The sequence below is a fragment of the Felis catus genome, chromosome E1 (assembly GCF_018350175.1).
Source record: "Felis catus isolate Fca126 chromosome E1, F.catus_Fca126_mat1.0, whole genome shotgun sequence".
In the NCBI taxonomy this organism is placed as follows: Eukaryota; Metazoa; Chordata; class Mammalia; order Carnivora; family Felidae; genus Felis; species Felis catus.
Window position 1 is genome coordinate 2,356,214 of NC_058381.1, and position 19,639 is coordinate 2,375,852.

Below are 19,639 nucleotides of genomic sequence, written 5' to 3' on the forward strand. Positions count from 1 at the left end.
CTGCCCCCCAACAACAGGTGCACATTCCTGGGCGCCTCGTCACTTCCCCTGCGCTGGCGAACGGAGCGAAGTCACTGAGCTACGCGGCCGGGCTATGACCTCTGGGGCGCTGCTGCTGCTGCTGCTGGGGGCGCTGGGGGCGCCGCTCGCCCCGGGTAAGTGCGGGCCTCAGAGGAGCAGTGACAGGACCAGGGGTCGTGGCAGGGCACGGTGGCTTCACTCAGTGCCCTCCTCTTCCAGGCGCCCATGGCTCGGAGGCGGAGGGCCGGCTCCTCGAGAAGCTTTTCTCGGGCTACGATAGCTCGGTGCGGCCGGCGCGGGAGGTGGGAGACCGTGTCGGGGTCAGCATTGGCCTCAGCCTGGCGCAGCTCATCAGCCTGGTGAGGGCGCACGCCGGGGTTCGAGGTCCGACTTGCTGAACGGCTGGGGGCGTGGCCTGGGGCGTGGCGTGGCCGTCTAGGGGCGTGGCCAGGCCGGGAGCTAGGCCGTGAGCCGAGATTGGGTCGAAATCGGACCAATGGACAAACTGTGGGCGTGGCCGCCGGACAGGCCAGGGGTGGGGCGGGCTAGGGCGGCGAGCCGGACTGCGGGCGGATCCTGAAGTGAAGCCGGGACTCCACGGCGCGCTGGGGGGCGGGTCTTGAGGCGGGGTCGCAGGCTGGGGCGGAGCTTGGTGCGGGACCGGGTCAAGAGACCACAGCTGCCGGAGATGCAGGGTTGGGTGAACTTCAGGCTGTGGGCGGGGCCGGGGGGGGTGGGCGGACTCGTAGATGAATTGGCTGGCCGGGTAGACGGCCGGAAGTTTCTGAGATAGAGGCGGGGCTCAAACCAGGGCAGCATCTTGGAGGCAGGGCTTGGACCCGAGAGAGTGGGACTCCGGAAAAAGAGGGGTTTCCAGAGGGAGCTTGACCCTCCGAGCCCCTTCATTGCTCTCTATTCACGTCACCTCTACCCTTGAAATTTTTCCCTTCTAGAACGAGAAGGATGAAGAGATGAGCACAAAGGTGTACTTAGACCTGGTACGGAGACCCCGTGGGGTGGGAAAGGGCGTCCCGCTGCCTTTACAATTTCCTCCAACGTCCCGCTCAGTAAGAGTATTATTTCTAAGAATCACGACCTCGGAGCACATGACCCAAAGGGAAGCTTCAGGAAACAATACGTATATTTACTATTAGAGTTGCATTCCATATTCTAATTTTTTTTCACACTTTGGGTACACCAAGTTTTTTATTTATTTTTGAGAGTGTGTGTGCACAAGCAGGGGAGGGGCAGAGAGACAAGAGAGAGACACAGAGGCGGAAGCAGGCTCCAGGCTCTGAGCGGTCAGCCCAGAGCCTGACGCGGGGCTGGAACTCACGAACTGTGAGATCATGACCTGAGCCAAAGATTGACGTTTAACTAAGCCCCCAGGGGCCGCTTATTTGATTCCAGACCCGCTGAAGGGTCGCCAGCTGTAGTTTGAAAAACACTGTTTTAGTGGCTAGCTAGTGCCACCTGCTCAGTGGGGGAGGGGGAAATTAGCCGACGGGGTCCCAGCCAGTAAAGGTGCAGCCGGGATCAGAACACCGACTTCCAGAACCCTAGTCCCTGCCTGCCGGCTTCCCTCCCTGGCACTCCCTTCCCGGGCTTCCTTCGGCCGTCCCCAGTCCCCTCCCAGCCTCCAGCCCCGGACAGCCCCTCGGCCTCTGCTTCCACAGGGGTGGACTGACTACAGGCTGAGCTGGGACCCCGCGGAGCACGAGGGCATCGATTCACTGCGCATCGCGGCTGCATCCGTGTGGCTACCGGACGTGGTGCTCCTAAACAAGTAGGGCCTTCCCAAAGACCGGGAGGTGGGCGGGGTCTCCGGGGGGCGGGGTCCTGATCCTGGCAGCTGAGAAGACCCTTCACCCGCAGCAACGACGGAAATTTTGGCGTTGCTCTGGACTTGAACGTGGTTGTGTCCTCCGACGGCTCCGTTCGCTGGCAGCCTCCAGGCCTCTACCGCAGCAGCTGCAGCATCGAGGTGGCCGGGCTCCCCCTGGGAAGCTCAGGGCTCACAGAAACCTTGCTTCTCCCCAGAGGCTGACGCCCCTCCCTCCTCCCATATGCCCTCAACCTCACATCTCTCCCGCCCTCCTGATTTTCCGTTGTTGTGTGTGTGGTTTTTTTTTTTAATGTTTATTTATTCTTGAGAGAGAGCCAGAGAGAGAGCGTGAGCGGGGGAGGGGCAGAGAGAGAGGGAGACACCGAATCTAAGCAGGCCCCAGGCTCTGAGCTGTCAGCACAGAGCCTGCCGCAGGGCTGGAACCCACAAACCACGTGATCGTGACCTGAGCTGAAGTCAGACACCTAACCGACTGAGCCACCCAGGTGGCCCGATTTTCCGTTGTTTCTTCTCCTCCCGTCACTGTCCCTGACTTCCAGTCTTTCTCAGTGATCCCGCTTCCGTTGGCCAAGGCCTCCCCTAATAACCTTCCAATTCGTCTGTGACCTTCCAACTCCCCCAGCACCCCCCCCCCCCGCAACAGTTCTCTGGCAGCCCTGGTGACACCCCCCCCCCCACCTCACTCCCCCCCCCCTCCATCCAGGTCACCTACTTCCCCTTCGACTGGCAGAACTGCACCATGGTGTTCAGTTCTTACAGCTATGACAGCTCAGAGGTCAGCCTGCAGACCGCGTTGGGTCCTGACAAGCAGAAACGGCAGGAAGTGTACATTCATGAAGGGACCTTCATTGGTGAGCGGGCATGGCTCCCACGTCCATGGGCTTTATGCTTTCCGGTTTCTAACAGGCTGATAAATACCGCCCCCTCTCCCCCCCCCCCCCCACCCCCCATCAGCAATGCCTGGGACAGCCTGTGGGGTCAGCAAGACAAGTTTCGCAGATATGGAAAACAGACTTGTTCACGTTTATCAGAGATGGGCTGCCCATCCCGGTGTCCACAGCTAGCCCTTATCACATCAGCCACCTGAGGGTTAGGATGTGGCAGATCAAGCCGTATCTGGCATCGGTAAGGTCAGGTCCTACATCTGTGTCCCGTTCTTCTCTCTTCCCCTCTCCTTCCTCCCAGAGAATGGCCAATGGGAAATTATCCACAAGCCTTCTCGGCTAATCCAGCCTCCGGCGGATCTGAGGGGAGGCGGGGAAGGACAGCGGGAAGAAGTCACCTTCTACCTCATCATTCGTCGGAAGCCTCTCTTCTACTTGGTCAATGTCATTGCCCCGTGCATCCTCATCACTCTCCTGGCCATCTTCGTCTTCTACCTGCCTCCAGATGCAGGTAAGGGAGGGAAGGGCCCTGCCAACCTCCCCACTTCTCTGCATCCAGTAACTTCTGCCTCTTCCCTTTCAGAATCCTAGGATCTCCTTCTTGGGACCAACAAGCTCCTGGGATTAGACAATTCTCCTTTATCCTTCTCCCATTCCTGGTATCCTCCCCAGCTCACTCCCCTCTTTTCCAGACACCTACCAGTCCCTTGGCCTCCTATCCCCCTTCGAAACAATAGTGACATTTCTCTAGGAGGCAGCAGAGTAACCTTGGGCAAATTCTTTCCTCTCTCTGTGTCTCAATTTCCTGATCTGGAAATGGGGACAATTGTTGTCTCGACCTGATAGGATTATTCTGAGGAGGAATTGAGTTAATAGAACCGTGCCCGGCACCAAGTAAGTTCTGTGTAAGCATTAGTATTACTTTTACAATTTTTGAGCCTTGCTAGAAGTAGTATAATGAACATGTTGCAGATATTAACTCAATTCTAATCTTTACAACTCCGTGAGATAAGTACTGAACTGCCTTCCCATTTTACGGAGGAAGACAAAGAGGCTGAGAGAGTTTAAGTCATTTGCCCGATATTAGGCAGTCAGAGAGAGTTGATGCCAGCCTGATTCACAGACAGAAATCCTCAACTCTGGTATTTAAAGCACTCTTTCTTTCTCTCTGGCATTGAGTTCTCCGTCTAGAGAAGGAGAATGATCCAGCTCTAGAAGACACTTCCAAATGTTAACTTCTACTTCCTCCCTGAGCAGGGCAAATCTTGGAACCCAGTATTATAGGACTCAAGTAGAACAGACCATAAAAGTTATTTATTTCCGTACCTTCCTTGAAGTTTGAGGTGCCTGTTGTATGCCCCGAGAATAATCAGCCACCTGGCACATCCTTATATACTTTGTTTCATTTTTAGATCCTTCAAATTGCTATTTCGTTCCTTAAAAAAGCTACAAGGGTTGGTCTGTTCATTCGTGCAATGATATTTGTTGAGCATCTACAACGTGCGAGGCACTGGGGCTACCTCAGTGAATAAAAGAGACAAAAATCTCTGCCCTCCTGGAGTTTATGGTCTAGTGGGGGAAACAGCCAACAACCAAAATAAATAAATCTATTAGGGTGTATACTGGGAGAGGACAAGTCCTAAAGAGGAAAATAAAGTAAGAAAAGCGGTTAGGGAGGATGAGAATGGGGGCAGGGGTTGTAATTTAAACTAGAATGGTCAGGGGTGCCTGGCTGGCTCGGTCGGTATAGCACATGACTCTTGATCTCAGGGTTGTGAGTTCAAACCCCATGGGGGGTGTAGAGATTACTTAAAATCTTTTTTTTTTTTTAATTTTGTTTTCAACGTTTATTTGTTTTTTTTTTTTTTTATTTTTTTTTGGGACAGAGAGAGACAGAGCATGAACGGGGGAGGGGCAGAGAGAGAGGGAGACACAGAATCGGAAACAGGCTCCAGGCTCTGAGCCATCAGCCCAGAGTCTGACGCGGGGCTCGAACTCACGGACCGCGAGATCGTGACCTGGCTGAAGTCGGACGCTCAACCGACTGCGCCACCCAGGCGCCCCGAGATTACTTAAAATCTTAAGGGGCGCCTTGGTGGCTCAGTCAGATGAGGGACCACCTCTTGATTTCAGCTCAGGTCATGATCCCAGGGTCATGGGATCAAGCCCCATGGCGGGCTCTTGGTGCTGAGCATGGAGCCTGCTTACGATTTTCTCCCTCCCTGTCTCTCTCTCCCTCTCCCTCCCTCCCTCTCTCTCTCTCTCTCTCTCTGTCTCTGTCTCTTCCCTGCTCGTGCTATCTCTATCTCTCTGTCCAAGAAATAAATAAAATAAAATCTTAAGGAATAGAATGGTCAGCCAGTGCCTCACTAAAAAGGAAATATTGGATCAGTATTTGAACAAAGAGTGAAGGGGTTGAGAGAATGTTCCCTGGCAGATATCTGGGGGGAAGAATGTATCAGGTGGAGTTAGCAGTGAATGCGGACTCTGGAGTGGGAGTGAGCCTTGCGTATTCGAGAAGTAGCCAGAATGACTGAATGAAGTAAGTGAGAAGGAAAACAGTAGGAGATAAAGTCAGAGAGTTAGCAGAAGGCCTTGTCAACCATACTAAACACTTTGGCATTTTTTTTTTTAATTTTTTTTTCAACGTTTATTTATTTTTGGGACAGAGAGAGACAGAGCATGAACAGGGGAGGGGCAGAGAGAGAGGGAGACACAGAATCGGAAACAGGCTCCAGGCTCTGAGCCATCAGCCCAGAGCCTGACGCGGGGCTTGAACCCACGGACCGCGAGATCGTGACCTGGCTGAAGTCGGACGCTTAACCGACTGCGCCACCCAGGCGCCCCAACACTTTGGCTTTTATGCTGAAGAAGATAAGCCACTGGAAGGTTCTGAGAAGGAAAGGGATGTATCTGAGTTCCATTTTAACAGGATCAGTCTGGCTGCTCTGTTGAGAACAGTCAGCAGGGGTAAAGACAATGAAGCAAAGAGGAAGCCTTCTATTTTCTTTTAATTTCTTTATTTTTTAATGTTTATTTATTTTTGAGAAGAGAGAAACAGTGCGTGTGAGTGGGGGAGGAGCAGAGATCTGGGGGGGGCGGGTACAGAGGATCTGAAGCGGGCTCTGGGCTGACAGCAGAGAGCCCCAGGTGGGGCTCGAACTCACCAACCGTAAGATCATGACCTGAGCAGAAGTCGCACGCTTAACCAACTGAGCCACCCAGGCGCCCCGAGGAGGCCTTTCTAATAACTCAGACCTGAGGTAATGGTACTTTGTATGGATATATTTTGAAAGGAAAACCAGTTGGGTTTGCTATGGATTGGGTATGGGTTAAGAGAGAGGGAGGAGAGTTGAGCAGGACTGAGAGCCACAGAAATGATGGATTTGTCACTTCTGAAGTGGGAAAGGCCGTGGGAGGGGTTGGTGGTCGAGGGATTAGGTTCTGGACAGGTTAATTTTGAGATGTCTCTTGGACATCCAGGTGGAGAAGTTAAATCGGCAGGTGGCTATAAATCTGGAGTGTAGGAGAGTGAGTCCGAGCTGGAGGTTATCGTTGTAGGACTCATCTGCCTGCAGTTGGCCCTTCCAGAAGCCTGTCCTTGAGTGGGCTGGAGACATGGTCACTGATTATGCCATGGAAATCGCCTTCTGACAAAGCCTAATCCTTCCACCTTCCTCTCTGCCCCGCAAGGAGAGAAGATGGGGCTCTCGATCTTTGCCCTGCTGACCCTGACTGTGTTCCTGCTGCTGCTGGCAGACAAAGTTCCTGAGACCTCCCTGTCTGTCCCCATCATTATCAAGTACCTCATGTTCACCATGGTGCTCGTCACTTTCTCAGTCATCCTTAGCGTCGTAGTCCTCAACCTGCACCATCGCTCACCCCACACCCACCAAATGCCCATTTGGGTCCGTCAGGTAAGATGTCCTTCTCCAACCAGTGTTAACTCTCAGTCCTAGCATTCGTCTTTTTGTGCAGGTGCCACTCCTCTCTCCTACCAACTTCACAGACCTGAGCGATAACTACAACCCCTGGTAGAGTGTTCAAGTGCCAAGGCCAGTTGGGTGTTGAAAGGTTGCACAGTCAACTTTACCCTCCTGACATTATCATGTCCTAGATCCCCTATTGGCTTCATCAATACTGCCCATCCCTGGGTCGCAGGGAAACATCCTCGGGGTCAGGTCCTGTCAGGGTGGAAGCCCTCGGAACTTTGTTTTCGGGACAGGATGCCTCCAACCCACTTAAGTTAAGGCCGTGTGGTTGCACTTCCTCGCTGTGCAGCTGGGGGACGCGCGCACGCATGCGCAGGGATGGGCAGGTGGTTGGGGACGGTGAGCTACTTCCCTTCCCGTCTGAAAGCATGAGAGCCCCCCCCCCAGCCCCCCACGACCAATATGCCTTTCTACTCAGCAGATCTTCATCCACAAACTCCCTCCATACCTGGGTCTGAAGAGGCCCAAACCTGAGAGAGACCTGATGCCGGAGCCACCTCCTGTAGCCCTCAGGGACTCTCCAGCAAGTGGCTGGGGTCGAGGAACAGATGAATATTTCATCCGGAAGCCACCGAACGATTTTCTCTTCCCCAAACCCAACAGGTAGTACCTACTCTCCGTCGCCTACAAGGAAGGGAGAGCGTGAACTACCGTTCCCAGAAGGCTGTGCAGAGGCAGGCGGCTTAAGGTCCCGGAAGATGCCCTTGAGCATCATGGGAAGTGTAGTACCCCTTCTGCCGCCTACTTTGCGGAAAGGCGGAAACTAAAGCGTAGAGGGATGGGAGGAATTGCGGAAGACTGGAGAGGTCGTCGCTGACGGGGAGAGCCTAGAGGGCCCTCTCACGTTTCGAAAACTGACAAGAATGTTGGAGGAGGGAATTGGGATGGAGCCTAGAGCGTGGCCAAACTGTCCCGCCTCTTCCAGGTTCCAGCCTGAACTGTCTGCCCCGGACCTGCGGCGATTTATCGATGGCCCAAACCGGGCTGTGGGCCTGCCTCCCGAGCTGCGGGAGGTCGTTTCCTCGATCAGCTACATCGCTCGACAGCTGCAGGAACAGGAGGACCACGACGCGGTAAGTCCAATGAGGGTGGAGCAGGGCAGGGCCTGGGTGGCCTTGGCTCCACCCGCCAATCCAGGCTCCGCCCCTAGCACTCGGCTTGGTTTCTGATTGGAAGCTTGCCTCCTTTGGTTCCGCCCCCTGTTTTCCGACTGGCTCTTCACTCCATCCATCGCCCGCAGTTTCGCTTTCCTCTGTCCCACCGCCCGCCCGTGTCTCAGAGCTCGTAGGACAGGGTAAGGGTAGCGGGCAGACCTTCCCTGGGGGTCTGCAGCTCAGGAACAGTTTATTCTGCCTACCCCCAGCTGAAGGAAGACTGGCAATTTGTGGCCATGGTAGTGGATCGCCTTTTCCTCTGGACCTTCATCATCTTCACGAGCGTTGGGACCCTCGTCATCTTCCTGGATGCCTCGTACCACTTGCCCCCTGCCGACCCCTTTCCTTGAGGACAGAGGGCCAAGACCCAGGTCCTCTGAGGGCTGCATTGAGAGTCCGGCGGTACTCTCGAGTCCTATCCCTTTCTGCCTCTCAACTCCACTAGGAATCCGGCCCTCCCAGGTCATTGCCTTTATAGGGAGCGAGCCGAAGTGGGACGGGGCCGACTGAAGCCTTGGGCCCCACTAGACATGCACTAGCAGTTTAGTCTTTGGTTTCTTGTAGAAGTTCCTTTGGATAGCAACACTAGCTTCCCAGTATAACGGAACAAAGAAAAAGAACTAGACTGTAAGCCTTTTGAGGGCAGGAACTGTGCCTTGTTCACTGTAATATCCCCAGCTCCTAGCACAGGTCCTGACCTATAGGATTGTAGGTGCTTAACGTCTGTTGAGTGAATAGGGGTTTTGTTGTTGTTGTTGTTGTTGTTGTTTTTTCCTGGAAGGAAATGCACCAAATAATAGTGCTTATGTTTGCATGTTGAGACTAGTGATCTTTGTTTTCACCTTTCTGTAATTTATTTTTTTGTAATAAGTATTATCTTTAGGATAAAAAAAAAAAGGTTATGTCTAAAAGGATGCATTTGTAATAAGGGGGGGAAAAAGAGCCCTTTAAAATCCTTCCTTCAGGTTTCAGCTTTGGTGCTCAAACTTTGGATAAGCTAAGCTATTGAACTGCTCTGGGCCTAAGTTTCCACATCTATAAAATGAGGCGAATGACAGGACCTACTCCCTTAGTCTGAGGGTCATGTGACAAGATGGGAGCAAACGCACGACACAGCAGACACCAGAGGTTGCCAACTGGTGTGTTTCGTTTGACCTGTGTTGTTGACCTCACAGGTTTCAGTGTGAGTTCGCTACTTTAAAAGTTTGGATAGTGCACAGAGAAATTTGGATTTCCGGCTTCCCCTGGGGGAGGGAAATTCAAAGTATGGTAACACCAGGCCTGACTCCCCTGTTGGCAGCAACCTGAGGGTTAGTGGCTGCCTGGTCTGGTCAAGGTTATTTGTACCAGAATTCTCCAAAGCCCCCACCCACCTGCCCCACGACTTCCCCCATTTTACTTGCCTGTCCCATTAGACAAAGTAAAGGGGAGGGGAGGGGGGGCATGAGGAGTCGAAGGTAGTGGGGGGCTAGGAGTGGAAAAAGAAAGCTTGCCGTATCCCATGACTGTCACTTGTTTTGTGCGTCGGTTTCCTTTCAATTTGGAGACAGGGTTGCACCTGGTTTAAGGCGCATGGGCCACTAGGATCTGGTGCCCAGCAGGCTGTGTGAACTGGACTGAGTTCATGTTTCTGCCTGGAGGTCAGACCAAAGTCAGCTTGAGCCTGGTGGCTGCGGCCATTATGGTGAAGCATGTAGGGTCACCAGGCCCTCACGCTTCCTCGGTTGCTGGAAGCTGTGGCCCCAAGAGGGATAATACAGCTGCAGCTCCCAGGATCCCTGTGGGACAGGGCAAGCGTGTCCCTGTCCGGCCGACCCACCAGCCACGAAAACAAGTGCGCTTGGCGTACTACTGAGGAGGACAGTTTGTTTGTCTTGTTGGTTTATTGGCCTAGAGAGTTGGACACACACACAGATGCGGAGATAAATATTGGTCAGTTTCTCTAAATCTGGGTCCTCACTACATATAGAGCTATAGTCTGTAGAATTCTAAACCTTGCGTGCTGTGGCACAGAACCAGTGGCCTTCCCATTCCTCCGTCACCCCTCTTCCCAGGGAGCATGGGGAAAGAGGGCACAAACTGACAAGACCCGGATGACTTTCAAAAGACGAGATTGCAAAATCCCAAATTTCCAACCTCTGAAATTCACAATATTCAGGTTCCCCAGCTCAGATACATATTTTTAATCTCCGATTTTGCCACAATCTCATTGATTGCCCAGAACGACCACATTCTGGAAACTATTTTCCTAAATCGTCATTAAAAAAAAAAAAAAAAAAAAAAAAGTCTACAATCTCAGTTCTCCCAAAATGTCCACAGTTTTGGAATTTTGACCTGTTCTGAAATTCGAATTGCCCGGTCCACCCTCAACTCCTTCCATTTCCTGTGCCTTTTTGCCTCAGAGGAGTGCAGGTTAAGGATCTAGGGGAAGCAATTGTAGCATCTGCTCCCTGCCTCCAAGGCCTTTCTGTCTCTCTTGTGGTTCCGCTGTGTGTATGTGTGTGTGTGTGTGTGTGTGTGTGTGTGTGTGTGTGTGTGTAGGTGTATATATATATGTGTGTGTAGATATATATATAAAATTTGTGTGTAGATATATATATGTATTTTTTATTATGTTCTTTTTTCGCAGTTTTTCTAAAGTGCCAGAAACAAGATTTGTGGGAATTTTTTAGTGATTTTTTTTTTTTGCATTTTCCCGTTTTAAGCATTTTTCCCCCTTAAAAATTGGAACTTGGTACATTCAGTAGGAAACTCTTCACTCGGACTGTGGCCAAGACCAAGAAAAGTGCAAAGAGACAGAGGAGGAGTGGAGGAGTGATACTCCTCCATGGTTAACATTCAGGAGCCTGGCAGAAACCTCCCCCTTCCTGTATGCTAGGAGGGTCAGATGCTCCTGGTCCTTCCCTCGAGCTCACCTCCCTCCAAAAGCCATGGTCTTGCCCTTTCAGCATCGTTGAGAGGGCGGCCATCTTGGCCCCAGAAAACAGTAGCTGGGAAAAAGCTGCCATTTAGGTGACGGCAGCCTTTCCCCTTTTTAAACTGCACTCCTGTAATTCCCATTTGTCAAATTTCCTCCCCCAAACTGGCTCTCCCCTTGTGAGCTGTTTTTATTGGGGGGGGGGGGAGGAGGTGGGTGGGATGGGAAATGTTCATCCAATCGCAGAGTGGGGACGCCCGGTCATCAAAGAGAATTAGGAGCAAACGTTTCTTCAACTCCCCCGCTGGAAGGAAACATACGGACCCCTGACCAGGGTTAACTAGTGCAAATTAGGGATTAGGGACTGTTTCGGGTCCCTGCACCCCATCCCTAGGCTGGGATCTTTGGGTGTGGGGAACTGAGTCAAAGATGGGGTGTAAGGTGCTATTTTGGAGGAGAGACTGGTGGGGATACCCCAAAGCCCACCAAGGGAGTAGGATGGTTCCCCAAAAACCACCTGGAGTGAATGGTGAGGGAAGCGACACTGGGGAAGATGGAGGTAAAAGTAAGGACGGGAGGTCATGTGCAAATCTTGGGCTTACCCACCCATCCACCCCCCATCACTTTTCTGGCTATTTGGTCTAGTCTGGGAGAAACCATCAGGAAAAAAAAAAAAAAAAAAAAAAAAAAACCAGGGAGAAAGTAGATTCTCTTCCCCATCCCATATGGAGCTCCTCCCTCCTGGCCCCCAAATCTGATTTAGCCCAGAAGAGGCCATAGGTAGAGGCAGGGAGAGGTGTGATCTACTCACCTCTTTGCCTTGGAAGAAGAATCTGGGGCTCACTGGATTTGAGGGTCAAGATAGGGCTGAGATTAGTGCTGCCCTGGGCTGGGGAAGTGCTCAGCCGTGGAACAGATGGGTAGCCCTCCCCCCCCCAACACCTCCTTGACCTGGATGGGAAGAGGCCATCTCCAGAGTCTAGGAGAATGAGGAGGAATGTGGAAGATCCAAAGGCATGGAAGCCAAAGAAGGCATGGCGTCTTAACGTGAAGGGAACAGGGACACAGAACCCCACCCCTGGGAAGAATGGAACCTGGAGCCAAGCTCCCAGATGGGTGGGTGTCGGGTATCACAATGGTCTGGTCCAGGCCCTGGGCCACAGAGAATGGAATGTGCTAGGAAGCATCTAGGCAGGGGCTTGGAGAAAGCTGCACAACGAGGAGAGGTCACTAGGCGAGAGAGATGGTTCCCCCCCCTCCCCCGGGTTTACGAATCAGGAGGGTGGGTTAGACATTCAGAGCTGGTGGGGGCCGTGAGTAGAGATTCCTAGAAGTATATTGCTCAGTTGCCCCAAGGGCTGAAGAAGGGATGGGGGCTGGCCCTGCCCCTCGCGGAGGCCATTCCCTGGAGGAGAACCGAGAGGGGAGCCACCAAAGATCCCTCCCCAGGAGACGGGAAAACTACAATCTCACACAAAGCAGCCTGACCCCTGAGCTCCAGGGGCCCCCAAGTCCCTGCACAAGAGTGTGGAGGGGCTCCCAAGGGGCAGGGAAGCCAGGGAGCTGGTAGTGGCAGGGGGTTCAGGGAGGGTGGCATCTGGTGAAAGGGGGGAGGTGGGCCCAGAGCTCACCCCACATCTCCCTTCTGGGTTCTCTCAAGCCCCGCCCTTTCCCCCTCTCCCTTAGGGGGGACTGGGGGAGGAAGAGTCGGGGGAGGTGGAGTCGGGGGCGTAGGGGGTGCTGCTTGAGGATTGACTGCGTAGCCAAAGACCCCTGGAAGGAAGGGGAGGGCGCCCCCACCCTTCTCGTCAGGTAGGACCATGTTGAGAGCAACCGGGAGTGCGGTCAAGTTGCTGAAGTTATAAGGGTAGGCGGCAAGGAGCTGGGGGCCATAGACCAGTGGGTAGGGCTCGGGGTAGAAGGTGACTTTGGCGGCCCCCATCCCCTCCACGCGGTCCCCCTCCCCGGCCCCCACCGGCCCCTCGCTCCCCGCTTTGCCCCTCCCACCACCAGGTTCCCTGCCGCTCCCGATCAGAGCCAGTGGAAATTCCTGCACGGGCGGATAGGCATAGGCGCCCCCTCCTGCCACCAGCGGGGGCTCCTCACCCCCGGAGATGACAGGGTCCTGGAGAGACGCGGTCTCGGAAGCTTCCTCCGCGGCCGCGCCCCCGCCCCCTGCCTCCCCGCTGGAAGAGGAGACTTGCATCTCCTGGGGGGCCTCCTCCTTGACATCCCCGGGTCTGGTGGCAGCGCTGCCCTTGGAGTAGGCGATGACGGGCGTGGGGGTGCCCCCGGGCCGCTCGGCGGCGTGCCTCTGCGCGTGGCGGCTCAGGGCGGCCGCCGTCTTGCACACCTTGGCGCAGTGAGGGCAGGCGAAGCGGGTGGAGGGCCGCCGGCCGGCCCGGGAGCCGTGCGCGCCGCCGCCGTGCGCCTCCTGGTGCTTGCGCAGCTTCCGCAGGGTGGCGAAGGTCTGGGCGCAGTCCCCGCAGCGGTGCCTCCGCTCGCCCCGGGCGCGCCCCGCGGGGCCCTCGGCCGCCGCCGCCGCCGCCGCCGCCGCCGCCGCCGGGGTGTCCTCCCAGCTCCGGCGCTCCGACTTCTGTCTCCAGCGGGGCTGCCGGCGGCCTCTGGGCAGCGCGCTGCCCCCGGTGCTGCCCGCGCCCGCGGCTCCGGCCTTGCGCTTGGGCTTGTAGGAGTAGTAGGGCCTCCAGAGCTGGTCCTCCCCGCCGGCGCTCGCTTCCTCGTCGTCGTCCTCGTCGTCGTCGTCCTCGTCGTCGTCGTCGTCCTCGTCGTCGTCGTCGTCCTCGCTCTCCTCCACCTCCTCTCCGCTCAGCTCCCCGGGACGCAGGTCAGTCTCTGAGATGCGGCGCTTGACAATGGCCTCCTCCCCGATTCGCACAGTGATCTGACACAGTGGAGGTGGAGCCTGTAGCTGAGAGGGGCCCCGGCCAGGCCCCGCGGGGGGACCCCCACCCCCGCCAATCCCGCCGGCTGGCTTGGCCGTGTAGGTCAGTGTCCTTCCGGCCCGTGGGTTCCGGCCCTTGGCCTCCTCCGTGGCTGTGGCCGGCCCCGCGGCTGTGGCCGGGCTGCCGGCCGTGGCGGGGCTGGTCGGTGTGGCTGCAGGCTGAGGGGGAGGAGGCGGGTACTCACGTTTTTTGGGGGGCCTCGGGGGAGCGGTGTAAGTGATGACCGAGGCAGCCTGGGCTCCCCCGGTGCTGGCCGGGCCCCCCCCTGCTCCACCACCGCTCCCGCCCCCGTGCACAATGACCGAGGGAGCTGGGTGGGCAAAAGTGATAACAGAGGGTGGGGGGCCGGGCTGGGGGGCGGGTGGGGGGCCGGGTGGTGGGCTGGCAGGCATGGCTACAGGGGCCGGCGTGTTGAGGCTTGGAGAAAGGGGGGCCTCGGGGGCTCCCTGGCTGTAGGTCTTATAGGGCCGCTTGGCTGCCCGCATGGGGAGCAGGCGGTACAGCTTGAGGGTATTGAGCTTGGGCTTGTAGCCTCCATTGGGTGTCTTCTCACTGGCTAAGAGGCCGGGGCTAATGCCATGGAAGGCTCGCTGGTGGGTCTTCAGGTTATAATAAGTGACAAAGGTCTCCCAGCAGAAGATGCACTGGTACCTGGGCCGGGACAGCAGGGAACAGGGCAGGGACAGAGACGCTGGAGTCAGGGGCCCGGCAGCCAGGGCCTCAGCTTCCCACGTCCTCCGCTCAGACCTAGAACTCCCCCAGCCATTCCCTCGCCCTCCTTTCCTGCTGCCTGTCCTGTCCTGCCAGCTTCCGGGGAGGAACACCCCCGCCTCGTCCTAGCTCAGGGCCCCTCCGGGTGGCTGGGAGTCACCAGGCCCCAGCGGCTCCATCTGTGAACCGGGAAGAAGCACGCACCTCGCCTAACTCACAGCTCCGGGGACAGAACGGGGACACGTCTTATGAACGGGGACGTATTACGGAGACACGTGTCACAACTACCGGACAGGCCCGCGCTCCCCACAGTCTTGTCCTGGGAGGACAGCTTCTTCTGCCCTCCTCGGCCTCCGGCACAGCACCAGGCCCCACCCCACCCGGAGCATCTGGGGGCGCTGGTGAGCGTTCACGGAGGGAGCGGAGGCAGGGGGGAGGCAGGTGTGTGAGCGACCACGAGCAGGCGAGCAGGGGCCAGTGGGTGAGCAGGCCAGCCTCTCGACGACTCTCTCGGGCCCCCCTCCTTCCCTTGTCGCGGCCTCCTGACCCTGCGCCGCCACCCGCGCCCCGATCTCCAGGACCCCCGCGCTCACCTGCGCTCCCCAGTGTGCCACACCTCGTGCTTGGTTCGGTACTCAGCCAGGGCGAACACCTTCTCACAGTAGCGGCAGGGGTACTTCCTCCGCCAGGAGTGCACGTTGCTGTGCCGCTTCAGGCTGGACAGGGTCACGTAGGAACGCTCGCAGGCCGCGCACACGTACAGCACGTGGCCACCCACCACCTTCACCACGTGCTCAGGGCCACCTCGGAAGCCCACCGGCGGGGGCAGGGCTGAGGCATCCACTCCCGCAGGACCACTGGGGCCGGAGCCCCCGGAGCCCAGCCCCGCAGGCCCTCGAGGGCCGGCCCCCCGTCGGCACTGAGCCTCGTGGGTCTGCAGCCGCTTGGGATGGATGAAGCTCTTCCCACATCGGGGGCAGGGGAGGGGCCGCCGGGACAGCGGGGGCTGGGAGTCAGAGGCCTGGGCCTCGGCCCTGTCGCCCTCCCAGTCCCCTGCCGGCCTAGGCCCGGGCCCGAAGCTGTCGTCTTCAGGCTGCGAGCTGGCCATGGGGGCTGGGGCAGGAGGTACCCAGGCATCGCCTCCCTCCCCCAGGCCCTGCAGGCGGGAGATGCCCAGACGCCGCCCCAGAGCCCCGATCTCTGCCACCGCTGCCCCGTCCCCTCCGCCGCCTGGGAGTGCGAGCCGGGCGCTATAGATGAAGTTGAGGACATCAGAGAAGGCGGCGGCTGGGACCCCCGGCAGCTCCAGGACCCGGGGTGGGGAGGAAGTGGGGGGTGAGGCCGGAGGGGGAGAAGACGAGGAAGAGGAAGAAGACGAGGAGGAAGAGGAAGAAGAGGAGGACGAGGAGGACGAGGAGGAGGAGGAAGAGGCAGCTGTGGTGGTGGCCGGGTTGGGGGCAGGGCCCCCAGTCACTGGTGGGAGGGGCAGCGGAGCCGAAGCAAGCAGGGCCTCTCTGAAGAAAGGACTAGACGCGGCCAGGACACTGCGGTGCGCGGGGAACTTGGTGTCTCCAGCTATGAGGGTGACGTCACAGAAGAGGCCACGGAGCCGCTGCTCGTTGAGCTGGCGTAAGACGGCGGGGGCATGGGACGGGTCCGTCACCTCTGCTGGGGGGGGCATGGCGCCAGCCTAGACAGACGAGAACAGGAAGGGGGGGGTGAGCGGGGAGGGCAGCGGAGGCTGTTGGTCAGAGACCAGTGGGAGACTGACAACCTTCCGGTCACAGAAGGCAGGGGTTAATCTTAGCCACGCGAGTCTGGCGGGCATCCGACAGTAGTACGTCGAACCTCTGGGGCTGGAAGAGGCTAGGAGTGGCTCAGGTCACGATGAAGGTCAAGGGTGAAAGCCTCCAAAGCCACAGACAGAGAGGAAAGCAGTGGCCACTTCTCTCCTGGCGGGAGGAAGAGGGAGCCCCCACGGGGACTGGTGACCCCTTCACAGGACGCCCGCGTCTAGAAAAACATGACTGCCCTTGCCTCCCGTCCGACTTCTCCCAGCCTCAGACTCTCGCAACGTCTCACCTGAGGGCACAGTCAACATGGAGCAGAGCGGGGGCTGGCTCAGCGAGTCCCTTCTGTGGGGCCTCTTCCTTCTGCGGAGACACAGAAACCGTGTTCTCAGGAAGGGAGCCGGGAAGGAAAGGACCCCAGGAAGGGGGGGGGGCGGCCACAGCTCTTGGGGTCAAAGAGGACGCCGGGGGCTGCTCTGGAGACCCTGACCCTTCCGGGGACCTGTCAGGTTATTTGTCTAGCTGCATCCGATTGGACCTAGGAGGTCACACGCAGATAATTGCAGACCCCTGCCTGCCGGCCCAGAGTACAGGCACAAGGCAATTTGCATAGTCCCAATTCACCTCAAAACAACAAGACGGCGGTGGCGTAGTTCAGTCCCATAGGTCCAGGGGAGCCTCTCGGATCAGTCTCAAGTCCCTTTGGCCCAATCTTCGGGGCTCAAAGAAAATCAAAGATTTGCATGTTGTCTTTCATTATAAGAGTCTCATTTCCACATCAAAATAGATTTGCTAGAGCTTTTTTTTTCATTGGACCAAACTGCTAGATATTCCACTTAGGAGAGGACTGCACACACGCACGCACACACACACACACACACACACACACACACACACACACACCAGGCCCACAAATCTTAGAGGGGGTTTCTGGTGCCAGGTGACCACCAAAGACCATGGGTTCATACATACGTGCCAGCTCGCTGCCGTCTCTGGAGGGCACTGGAAAAAGGCCGCCAGACCGAGAGTGAGGAGGCTTGGGTCCCACTCCTTACTCTGAAAGCTGGTGGCTTTGGGACTTTGGCTTAAAAGGGGGGGGGAGAGAAAGACACCCCCTACCTCACCTCTTGCCAGAAGGCTCATCCGAAAGGAATAGCAGGCACCCCAAATTTGAGCCGTTGTGGTCACCGCACAGAAAGCACCTCACAGCCACTGTGGGCACAGTCAGGGCTTTGGGGTCCCATTTTTCAGTCGAAGATCCAAGTTCCAGAGCCGTACGGTGACATAGCCAAAGTCACACACAGCTGATAATAACCGGGGGGGGGGGGGGGGCGCTGACCACAGAGCCAGACCTACAGACCCGAGGGCAGAGCTCTGGGCCCCTCATCCACCCTGCATGAAACCCAGGAACACTCTCCTTCCAAATGCCCTGGGTCACACATGTCCTCTGAGATATACCGCATCTGGGGTTCCTCATTACCCGCCCCCAAAAGGCTCTTTAGCATCTGGGCTGAAAGGCCTCCCTGCCACAGCCCACTTCATGCTCTGATTCCTCCTGGAGGAGGAAGGTGGCAATGGGGGGGGTGGTGATATTCAAAAGTTCTAACAGCCCCAAGTGCTAGGCACACAGCAGTACTGGGCCAGGTGTTCCCCGTAACATTGCCACACTGCACAGGGGTCAGGAATCCTGCAGAAACGCCCCTGCCCCCGCCAGCTGCCCTGTATGTGGCCTGGGGTCCAGTTCTGGCTGTAAAGTGACAAGAGAGAAAGGCTTCCCACTCGCTTCCAAGGTAGCCAGCCGCTGGCCCCCGGGACCCTTAAGATCCAGTACCTTCCTTGTATTACCTCCTCTGCTCCTCATCACTATCCTACAAGGTAGTGCTTAGCTTCCCCATTTTAAGGATTTTAAGTAATCCCTACACCCAACGTGGGGCTTGAACTCACAACTCTGAGGTCAAACGTTGCATCAACTGAGCCAGCCAGGCGCCCTGGCTTCCCCATTTTTAATGGACAGATTGAGTTAGAGACGTGTGGCCAGTTAATAGGAGGGCTGAAATCTGATACCAGAAAAGTGTGGTGACAAAGTCTGTATTCTGGGGACGCCTGGGTGGTTCAGTTGGTTAAGTGTCCGACTTCAGCTCAGGTCATGATCTCATGGTTCATGGGTTCGAGCCCCACATCGGGCTCTGTGCTGAGAGCTCAGAGCCCGGAGCCTGTTTCGGATTCTGTCTCTCTGTCTCTCTCTCTGCCCTTGCCCCTGCTCACGCTCTGTCAAAAATCAATAAACATTAACAACAACAACAACCCCAAAAAACAAAGCCAGTGTTCTGTGCCCCTCACGATGAAGGACCAGTTTATAGCTGTGATATTTATGATACAATAAAAAATACGTACATAATTGGTCTTCATCCCCATTCCTGACACAGAGCTCCTCAAACTCCTCTAATTTCCCAAGTGATAAGGGTGCTGGGAGCATCTTTGTTGCTAACATTTGGTGGTTGACCCTGAGCCCTGACACAGGGCTCCTCAATCCCTTGGAATTTCCTGGGTGACAGGAGCGTCTTTTGTTCTAATGAGGTGACCTTGGTAGTCTCCTGGAAAGCTTCGGGACGGGGGCCGGTCACCAGAAATACCAAACCACGAGTGGAAGCTTGAAACGTTCAGCCCACATCCATCCGTCATGGAGGGGAGAGGGGCTGGAAACTGAATTAATCACGGATCGTGACTACGTGCTGAGGCTTCCATGAAAATCTCTAGCCTGTGGGGTTCAGAGAGCTTCTAGGTCGGTGAACATCCATGGGACAGGAGGGTGGTGAACCCCAACCCGGGGAGACGGCAGGTCCTGTGCTCAGGGCCTCTCCAGATTTCACCCTATGTATCTCCTTCATTTGGCCGTTCGCCTGTATTACCGTATCCTTTATTATACAATAAACCGGTAAACCCTAAGTAAGCGTCTCCCTCCGTTCCATGAGCCACCCCGGCAAATTGTCAAGGCTGAAGGGGGGAGGTCATGGGAAACCCCGATTTACAGCTGGTCAGAGGCCCAGGCTTGTGGGTGACTGACATCCGAAGCTGGCGGTCGCACGGGACTGAGTCCTTAACCTGTGGGATCTGACGGTACCTCCAGGGAGACAGGGTCAGAATTGAGCTGAGCTGCAGGACGCCCAGCTGGCGTCAGAGCCTTGGTCGGTGTGGGAAAACCCCACGCATTTGCTGTCGCCAGTGTTGTGAGGAGAGTGGATAGAAAAACAGCACCCGCTAGGGCCCCCGCCGGCCCATCTAGTATCTTTGTGAAAACGAGAGGAAGGGAAAAAAATTCAAGGAGGGGCCCCTTCCTCCGGAGGTGGCAGGCCTGTCTGTA

The 19,639-nt window shown here is 56.5% G+C and overlaps 2 protein-coding genes across 6 annotated transcripts in view; one reads left to right on the forward strand and one right to left on the reverse strand.

Annotated features, from left to right (window-relative positions):
- The first annotated feature begins 10 nt into the window (after positions 1–10).
- Positions 11–10,182, forward strand: CHRNB1 (cholinergic receptor nicotinic beta 1 subunit). Of its 2 annotated transcripts, XM_003996172.5 has the most exons (11): positions 11–155; positions 241–380; positions 975–1,019; positions 1,698–1,807; positions 1,897–2,005; positions 2,571–2,718; positions 3,053–3,262; positions 6,445–6,668; positions 7,165–7,346; positions 7,669–7,816; positions 8,107–10,182. In XM_003996172.5, the coding sequence occupies exons 1-11, from the start codon at positions 95–97 to the stop codon at positions 8,245–8,247; spliced, it is 1,518 nt and encodes a 505-aa protein (XP_003996221.2). In that variant the 5' UTR covers positions 11–94; the 3' UTR covers positions 8,248–10,182. The 2 variants fall into 2 exon arrangements, with proteins under 2 accessions (XP_003996221.2, XP_044900955.1); XM_045045020.1 differs by lacking the exon at positions 241–380 and having other exon boundaries at positions 49–155.
- The window catches only part of ZBTB4 (zinc finger and BTB domain containing 4), a 15,096-nt gene continuing 5,218 nt past the window's right edge, over positions 9,762–19,639 (reverse strand). For 2 of the 4 annotated variants that reach the window (XM_023243603.2, XM_023243604.2), the window contains exons 2-5: positions 16,903–16,998; positions 16,571–16,641; positions 15,082–16,178; positions 9,762–14,428 (exon numbers count right to left, since the gene is read on the reverse strand). In XM_023243603.2, coding sequence (XP_023099371.2) covers positions 12,442–14,428; positions 15,082–16,169 — 3,075 coding nt within the window. In that variant the 5' untranslated portion in view covers positions 16,170–16,178; positions 16,571–16,641; positions 16,903–16,998 and the 3' untranslated portion in view covers positions 9,762–12,441. The remainder of the gene's footprint in view (positions 14,429–15,081; positions 16,179–16,570; positions 16,642–16,902; positions 16,999–19,639) is intronic. The other 2 variants (XM_023243605.2, XM_023243606.2) reach the window with 2 other exon arrangements.